General features: G+C 52.0%; 1 protein-coding gene across 1 annotated transcript; it reads left to right on the top strand.

Moving 5' to 3' along the window:
- Positions 1 to 292: 292 nt before the first annotated feature.
- On the top strand, positions 293 to 8,838 carry MRPL52 (mitochondrial ribosomal protein L52; the record flags this gene model as incomplete). Its single annotated transcript, XM_078884989.1, has 3 exons — positions 293 to 391; positions 3,294 to 3,358; positions 7,363 to 8,838. Coding segments are annotated over 3 exons (353 nt in total), but the record flags the coding sequence as incomplete, so codon positions are not given.
- Positions 8,839 to 10,416: the final 1,578 nt, after the last annotated feature.

The raw sequence follows: 10,416 nt of genomic DNA, 5'->3' as shown, positions 1-10,416 counted from the left end.
ATAGGCACTGCTGCTGCTACTAACAGCACTTGCCCCTACAGCCCTGCTAGAGGCTACACGGGGCACCTTTGTCTGTGTGTCTATAGACACTGCTGCTGCTACTAACAGCACTTGCCCCAGCAGTCTGTTAAGGCTACACGGGGGACCTTTGTCTGTGTGTCTATAGACACTGCTGCTGCTACTAACAGCACTTGCCCCAGCAGTCTGTTAAGGCTACACGGGGGACCTTTGTCTGTGTGTCTATAGGCACTGCTGCTGCTACTAACAGCACTTGCCCCAGCAGTCTGTTAAGGCTACACGGGGGACCTTTGTCTGTGCTGCAGGCACGGCCTCTCCCCTGATGGCGGAGGCTACGGACCGCTGGCCGATTTACCCGACTGGTCGTTTGCAGGTGATGGGGGTGATGGGGGTGATGGGGGTGTTGATGATGGTGATGGGGGTGATGGGGGTGATGGGGGTGTTGATGGTGGTGATGGGGGTGATGGTGGTGATGATGGTGATGATGGTGATGGGGGTGATGGGGGTGTTGATGGTGGTGATGGGGGTGATGGTGGTGATGATGGTGATGATGGTGATGGGGGTGATGGGGGTGTTGGGGGTGTTGATGGTGGTGATGGTGGTGATGGGGGTGATGGTGGTGATGATGGTGATGGGGGTGATGGGGGTGATGGGGGTGTTGATGGTGGTGATGGGGGTGATGGTGGTGATGATGGTGATGATGGTGATGGGGGTGATGGGGGTGTTGGGGGTGTTGATGGTGGTGATGGGGGTGATGGTGGTGATGATGGTGATGATGGTGATGGGGGTGATGGGGGTGTTGGGGTGTTGATGGTGGTGATGGGGGTGATGGTGGTGATGATGGTGATGATGGTGATGGGGGTGATGGGGGTGATGGGGGTGGTGATGGGGGTGATGGTGGTGATGATGGTGATGATGTTGATGGGGGTGATGGGGGTGATGGGGGTGTTGATGGTGGTGATGGGGGTGATGGGGGTGATGGTGGTGATGATGGTGATGATGGTGATGGGGGTGATGGGGGTGTTGATGGGGGTGATGGTGGTGTTGGTGATGGTGGTGGTGGTGATTTTGGTGATGGTGGTGATGGCAGTGGTGGTGATGGTGGTGATGGGGGTAATGGTGATGGGGGTGATGGTGATGGGGGTGATGGTGATGGGGGTGATGGTGGTGATGGCGGTGGTGGTGATGGGGGTGATGGGGGTAATGGTGATGGGGGTGATGGTGGTGATGGGGGTGATGGTGATGGGGGTGATGGTGGTGATGTGGGTGATGGTGGTGATGTGGATGATGGTGGTGATGGGGGTAATGGTGATGGGGGTGATGGTGATGGGGGTGGTGATGGTGGTGGGGGTGATTGGGGTGATGGTGGTGTTGGCAGTGGTGGTGATGGAGGTGATGGTGGTGGTGATGGTGATGGCGGTGGTGGCGGTGGTGGTGGTGATGGTGGTGATGGTGGTGATTGGGGTGATGGGGGTGTTGATGGGGGTGATGGTGGTGATGGGGGTGATGGGGGTGATGGTGGTGATGGGGGTGATGGTGGTGGTGGTGGTGATTTTGGTGATGGTGGTGATGGTGGTGGTGATGGCGGTGGTGGTGGTGATGGCGGTGGTGGTGGTGATGGCGATGGTGATGATGGGGGTGATGGTGGTGATGGGGGTGTTGATGGCGGTGATGGGGGTGTTGATGGCGGTGGTGGTGGTGATGGCGATGGTGATGATGGGGGTGATGGTGGTGATGGGGGTGTTGATGGGGGTGATGGGGGTGATGGGGGTGATGGTGGTGTTGATGGGGTGATGGGGGTGATGGGGGTGATGGTGGTGATGGCGGTGGTGGTGGTGATCGTGGTGATTGGGGTGATTGGGGTGATTGGGGTGATTGTGGTGATGGGGGTGATGGTGGTGATGTGGGTGATGGTGGTAATGGTGGTGGTGGCGGTGGTGGTGGTGATGGGGGTGATGATGGTGTTGGTGGTGATGGGGGTGATGGTGGTGTTGGCAGTGGTGGTGATGGGGGTGATGGTGGTGATGGCAGTGGTGGTGGTGGTGGTGGCGGTGGTGGCGGTGGTGGTGATGGGGGTGATGGTGATGGGGGTGATGATGGTGATGCTGATGGTGATGTTGATGGTGGTGATGGTGGTGGTGGTGATGTTGGTGATGGTGGTGATGGTGGTGGTGATGGTGATGATGGTGGTGTTGGTGGTGGTGGTGATGGTGGTGGTGGTGGTGATGATGATGATGATGATGCTGATGGCGGTGGTGGTGATGGTGGTGATGTTGTTGATGATGTTCGTGATGGTAGTGATGATGATGTTGATGGTGTTGATGTTGTTGGTGTTGATGATGATGGTGGTGATGTTGATGATGATGTTGGTGATGGTGTTGATGCTGGTGATGTTGGTGATGGTGTTGATGATGGTGATGATGTTGATGTTGTTGTAGATGATGGTGGTGCTGATGTTGATGATGTTGATGTTGTTGATGTTGTTGATGGTGGTGGTGATGGTGATGCTGATGTTGTTGATGTTGTTGATGTTGTTGTTGTTGTTGCTGTAGATGGTGGTGGTGATGGTGATGCTGATGGTGGTGGTGGTGATGTTGTTCATGTTGTTGTTGATGGTGGTGGTCCTGCTGTTGATGTTTGTGATGCTGATGGTGATGTTGGTGGTGTTGATGTTGTTGATGCTGATGTTCATGATGGTGATGATGTTGTTGTTGATGGTGGTGATGATGTTGATGATGTTGTTGATGTTGTAGATGGTGGTGTTGTTGTTGATGTTGATGTAGATGTTGTTGGTGTTGATGATGATGGTGGTGATGTTGATGATGATGTTGGTGATGTTGGTGATGGTGTTGATGGTGGTGATGTTGGTGATGGTGTTGATGATGGTGATGATGTTGATGTTGTTGTAGATGATGGTGGTGCTGATGTTGATGTTGATGATGTTGATGTTGTTGATGGTGGTGTTGTTGTTGATGTTGATGTAGATGTTGTTGATGTTGTTGTAGATGTTGTTGATGTTGATGTTGTTGTTGATGTTGTTGATGTTGTTGTTGATGTTGTTGATGTTGTTGATGTTGTTGTAGATGTTGTTGATGTTGTTGATCTTGTTGTTGATGTTGTTGATGTTGTTGATGTTGATGTTGTTGTTGTTGATGTTGTTGTTGATGTTGTTGTTGTTGTTGATGTTGTTGATGTTGTTGATGTTGTAGATGTTGTTGATGTTGTTGATGTTGTTGTTGTTGATATTGTTGTTGATGTTGTTGATGTTGTTGTAGATGGGCGCCCTGCACCTCCACAGAAGTCGCACCTGCAGAGGCAGGCGAAGAGAGAGGCACTGATGGTAACATCATCACCATCATCACCACCATCACCACCATCAACACCATCTACAACATCAACACCATCTACAACATCAACACCATCTACAACATCATCACCACCACCATCACCACCATCACCACCATCACCACCATCAACACCATCACCATCTACAACATCAACACCATCTACAACATCAACACCATCTACAACATCAACACCATCTCCACCACCATCACCCCCATCGCCATCATCCCCATCACCACCATCACCATCTACAACATCAACACCATCTACAATATCAACACCACCATCACCACCATCTACAACACCATCACCACCATCACCACCATCACCACCATCTACACCATCACCACCATCACCATCATCATCACCACCATCTACAACATCAACACCATCACCACCACCATCACCAGCATCACCTCCACCATCATCACCATCACCTCCAACACCAACACCCCCATCGCCATCACCAGCACCATCACCACCATCACCATCATCATCACCATCATCATCACCATCACCACCATCACCACCACCATCACCACCATCACCACCATCACCACCATCACCAGCACCATCACCACCATCACCACCATCACCACCATCACCACCACCATCACCACCACCATCACCACCATCACCATCATCATCACCATCACCACCATCACCACCACCAGCACCATCACCACCATCACCACCACCATCACCACCATCACCACCATCACCAGCACCATCACCACCATCACCACCATCACCACCATCACCACCACCACCACCATCACCACCATCACCACCACCATCACCACCACCAGCACCATCACCACCATCACCACCATCACCACCACCACCAGCACCACCACCATCACCACCATCACCATCACCACCACCAGCACCATCACCACCATCACCACCATCACCACCACCACCAGCACCATCACCATCACCACCATCACCACCACCATCACCACCATCATCACCACCATCACCAACACCACCACCACCACAACCACCACCAGCACCAACACCATCATCACCACCATCACCAACACCATCATCACCACCAGCACCATCACCACCATCACCATCATCACCACCATCACCAACACCATCATCACCACCAGCACCATCACCACCATCACCACCACCACCACCAGCACCATCACCATCACCACCACCATCACCACCACCATCATCACCATCATCACCACCACCATCACCACCACCATCACCATCACCACCATCACCACCACCATCACCACCATCACCACCACCATCACCACCACCATCACCATCACCACCATCACCATCACCACCACCATCATCACCACCACCATCATCACCACCACCACCATCATCAACATCTACAACATCACCACCACCATCACCATCATCACCACCATCACCATCACCACCATCACCACCATCACCAACCACCATCATCACCACCATCATCACCACCATCACCATCATCACCACCATCATCATCATCATCACGATCATCACCACCATCACCACCATCACCACCACCACCATCATCACCATCATCACCACCATCACCACCACCATCATCACCATCACCACCATCACCACCATCACCACCATCACCACCACCATCATCACCACCATCATCACCACCATCATCACCACCATCATCATCATCACCACCATCACCACCACCATCACCACCATTACCACCATCATCACCACCATCATCACCACCATCATCATCACCACCATCATCACCACCATCACCACCATCACCACCATCACCACCACCAGCACCATCACCACCATCACCACCATCACCACCATCACCTCCATCACCACCATCACCACCATCACCACCATCAACACCATCACCACCACCATCACCATCACCACCACCATCACCACCATCACCACCATCACCTCCATCACCACCATCACCACCATCACCACCATCACCACCACCAGCACCATCACCACCATCACCACCATCACCACCACCATCACCACCATCACCACCATCACCACCACCATCACCATCACCACCATCACCACCATCACCACCATCATCACCACGATCACCACCACCATCACCACCATCACCACCATCACCACCATCACCACCACCACCATCATCACCACCATCACCACCACCATCACCATCACCACCATCACCACCATCATCACCACGATCACCACCACCATCACCACCATCACCACCATCACCACCATCACCACCACCACCATCATCACCACCATCACCACCACCACCATCATCACCACCATCACCACCACCATCATCACCACCATCACCACCACCACCATCACCACCATCACCACCACCATCACCATCACCACCATCACCACCATCACCACCATCACCACCATCATCACCACCACCATCACCACCATCACCACCATCACCACCATCACCACCACCACCATCATCACCACCATCACCACCACCAGACCAAATGATTTCGCGGGCCGGACTTTCTCCACCCCTAAAGGGGCCGTCCATAAATGACGTCACGCACCTAGGGGGGGGGGGGGTGGGGGGGGGGTCAGACATGTGTGACGATGTGTGACGAGGGGGGAGGGGGGAGGGGGGGGAGGGGTTGAGAAATGTGACGTCACATCAAATTGCGCAACTTTAAGTGAATACAGACGACACGTTCCACTTAATTAAATAGACTTTTCGCTGAATGTTTTTCTCCTACAACATCAGCGTGCAGCGCCGCATTAACTACGCACCACAGTGACAGTAGTTTAAAGAAGCGATTTGAAGCACGTTTTATTTTCAAAATGTAAATATGGTTTTGGGGGGGGGGGGGGGGTCAAAAAATCGTCCAAAATCACGTGACGTCATTTATGGACGTGCCCCTAAGGCTACCCAATCACGTGGTGCTGCTACTGGCTAACGGCACTTGCCCCAGCAGTCTACTGAGGCTACCTGGGGGACCTTTGCCTGTGGTGTGTGGGCCCACAGGGGCACGTGGTGCTGCTACTGGCTAACGGCACTTGCCCCAGCAGTCTACTGAGGCTACCTGGGGGACCTTTGCCTGTGGTGTGTGGGCACACAGGGGCACGTGGTGCTGCTACTGGCTAACGGCACTTGCCCCAGCAGTCTACTGAGGCTACCTGGGGGACCTTTGCCTGTGGTGTGTGGGCCCACAGGGGCACGTGGTGCTGCTACTGGCTAACGGCACTTGCCCCAGCAGTCTACTGAGGCTACCTGGGGGACCTTTGCCTGTGGTGTGTGGGCCCACAGGGGCACGTGGTGCTGCTACTTGCTAACGGCACTTGCCCCAGCAGTCTACTGAGGCTACCTGGGGGACCTTTGCCTGTGGTGTGTGGGCCCACAGGGGCACGTGGTGCTGCTACTGGCTAACGGCACTTGCCCCAGCAGTCTACTGAGGCTACCCTTGGGGGTTAACCTTTGCCTGTGTTCTTGGTTCTTTCGGTAAAGTCGCGTAGAAGGAAAATAATAAAAATAAAACATTTTATTTTTTACAAAATAATAAAAATAAAACATTTTATTTTTTACCAAATAATAAAAATAAAACATTTTATTTTTTTATAAAATAATAAAAATAAAACATTTTATTTTTTACAAAATAATAAAAATAAAACATTTTATTTTTTACAAAATAATAATAATAAAACATTTTATTTTTTATAAAATAATAAAAATAAAACATTTTACTTTTAATAAAATAATAAAAATAAAACATTTTACTTTTAATAAAATAATAAAAATATTTTATGAAAAATAAAATGTTTTATTATTTTATTAATAAGAAAATGTTTTATTATTTTATTTTAAAAAAAACGTTTTATTTTTATTATTTCATTAAAAGTAAAATGTTTTATATTTATTTAATTTAAAAAAAATTATTTATTACTTTATTATTTCCCTTCTACGCGACGACTTTACCGAAAGAGCCAAGAAGATGAATCCCTGCGGTCACGAACAGCTTTAAATCGAACCTTTGCCTGTGGTGTGTGGGCCCGCAGAAGCGTGTGGTGCTACTGAGCGCCCAGATGGACGGGGCGGTGCGCCGCTGGGAGGCCGCGCGGGGGCAGAAAACGGAGCGGGAGGCCCAGGAGACCCGTGGGGCCCTGAAGCCCAAGGGCCTCAAGGGCCTCAAGGGCCTCAAGGGCCTCAAGGCCACGAAAGCCGGAGGCGTGGGGCCACGGTCGTAGCGACACGCGGCTCGCAACTCGCAACGCAACTCGCAACGCAACTCGCAACGCACACAGACACGCACACAGATAGACACACACACAGATAGACACAGACACACACAGACAGACACGCACGCACTCACGCACGCTGGCATGCACTCACACAGATAGACACGCACTGGCAGGAACAGACACACACAGACACACAGACACACACAGACAGACACAGACACACACAGACACACACAGACACACACACAGACACAGACAGACAGACACACAGACACACACAGACACGCACACACAGACACGCACGCACGCTGGCAGGCACACACACAGATAAACACACACACAGATAAACACGCACACAGATAGACACACACGCACACAGATAGACACACAGACACGCACGCACACACGTTGGCAGGCACACACACACAGATAGACACACACACAGGGTCTCTGCTGTGTGAGTCTATGGGTCTCTGCTGTGTGAGTCTGTGGGTCTCTGCTGTGTGAGTCTGTGGGTCTCTGCTGTGTGAGTCTATGGGTCTCTGCTGTGTGAGTCTATGGGTCTCTGCTGTGTGAGTCTATGGGTCTCTGCTGCGTGAGTCTATGGGTCTCTGCTGCGTTAGTCTATGGGTCTCTGCTGTGTGAGTCTATGGGTCTCTGCCGTGTGAGTCTATGGGTCTCTGCTGTGTGAGTCTATGGGTCTCTGCTGTGTGAGTCTATGGGTCTCTGCTGTGTGAGTCTATGGGTCTCTGCCGTGTGAGTCTATGGGTCTCTGCTGTGTGAGTCTATGGGTCTCTGCTGTGTGAGTCTATGGGTCTCTGCTGCGTGAGTCTATGGGTCTCTGCTGCGTTAGTCTATGGGTCTCTGCTGTGTGAGTCTATGGGTCTCTGCCGTGTGAGTCTATGGGTCTCTGCTGTGTGAGTCTATGGGTCTCTGCTGTGTGAATCTATGGGTCTCTGCTGTGTGAGTCTATGGGTCTCTGCTGTGTGAGTCTATGGGTCTCTGCTGTGTGAGTCTATGGGTCTCTGCTGTGTGAGTCTGTGGTTCTCTGCTATGAGAGTCTAAGGGTCTCTACCTGAGTCTATGGGTCTCTGCCGTGTGAGTCTATGGGGCATCGTGTCCAGGCGAGTACGGGGGGTTGGTTGTGGCCTACTTGGGCCTAACTCGGGCTGTGGGAGGAGTTAGATGCTAACAACTTCGAACCCACGACCTCCTGTATACCACGCGAGGTAGTCAACATCTCACTGCGGCAGCTAGATGCTAACTACCCCGAACCCACGACCTCCTGTATACCACGCGATGTAGTCAACATCTCACTGTGGCAGCTAGATGCTAACTACCTGGAACCCACGACCTTCTGTATACCACGCGAGGTAGTCAACATCTCACTGCGGCAGCTAGATGCTAACTACCTCGAACCCACGACCTCCTGTATACCACGCGAGGTAGTCAACATCTCACTGTGGCAGCTAGATGCTAACTACCTCGAACCCACGACCTCCTGTATACCACGCGAGGTAGTCAACATCTCACTGTGGCAGCTAGATGCTAACTACCTGGAACCCACGACCTCCTGTATACCACGCGAGGTAGTCAACATCTCACTGCGGCAGCTAGATGCTAACTACCTGGAACCCACGACCTTCTGTATACCACGCGAGGTAGTCAACATCTCACTGCGGCAGCTAGATGCTAACTACCTCGAACCCACGACCTCCTGTATACCACGCGAGGTAGTCAACATCTCACTGCGGCAGCTAGATGCTAACTACCTCGAACCCACGACCTCCTGTATACCACGCGAGGTAGTCAACATCTCACTGCGGCAGCTAGATGCTAACTACCTGGAACCCACGACCTTCTGTATACCACGCGAGGTAGTCAACATCTCACTGCGGCAGCTAGATGCTAACTACCTCGAACCCACGACCTCCTGTATACCACGCGAGGTAGTCAACATCTCACTGTGGCAGCTAGATGCTAACTACCTCGAACCCACGACCTCCTGTATACCACGCGAGGTAGTCAACATCTCACTGTGGCAGCTAGATGCTAACTACCTCGAACCCACGACCTTCTGTATACCACGCGAGGTAGTCAACATCTCACTGCGGCAGCTAGATGCTAACTACCCCGAACCCACGACCTCCTGTATACCACGCGAGGTAGTCAACATCTCACTGCGGCAGCTAGATGCTAACTACCCCGAACCCACGACCTCCTGTATACCACGCGAGGTAGTCAACATCTCACTGCGGCAGCTAGATGCTAACTACCTCGAACCCACGACCTCCTGTATACCACGCGATGTAGTCAACATCTCACTGCGGCAGCTAGATGCTAACTACCCCGAACCCACGACCTCCTGTATACCACGCGAGGTAGTCAACATCTCACTGCGGCAGCTAGATGCTAACTACCTGGAACCCACGACCTCCTGTATACCACGCGAGGTAGTCAACATCTCACTGCGGCAGCTAGATGCTAACTACCTGGAACCCACGACCTTCTGTATACCACGCGAGGTAGTCAACATCTCACTGCGGCAGCTAGATGCTAACTACCTCGAACCCACGACCTCCTGTATACCACGCGAGGTAGTCAACATCTCACTGTGGCAGCTAGATGCTAACTACCTCGAACCCACGACCTCCTGTATACCACGCGAGGTAGTCAACATCTCACTGTGGCAGCTAGATGCTAACTACCTCGAACCCACGACCTCCTGTATACCACGCGAGGTAGTCAACATCTCACTGCGGCAGCTAGATGCTAACTACCCCGAACCCACGACCTCCTGTATACCACGCGAGGTAGTCAACATCTCACTGCGGCAGCTAGATGCTAACTACCCCGAACCCACGACCTCCT

The sequence above is a fragment of the Lampetra fluviatilis genome, unplaced genomic scaffold (genome assembly GCF_964198595.1).
Source record: "Lampetra fluviatilis unplaced genomic scaffold, kcLamFluv1.1 SCAFFOLD_694, whole genome shotgun sequence".
NCBI classification, from domain to species: domain Eukaryota; kingdom Metazoa; phylum Chordata; class Hyperoartia; order Petromyzontiformes; family Petromyzontidae; genus Lampetra; species Lampetra fluviatilis.
The sequence above is the reverse complement of the archived record's forward strand: the minus strand, read 5'-3'. Positions and strand labels throughout refer to the sequence as shown.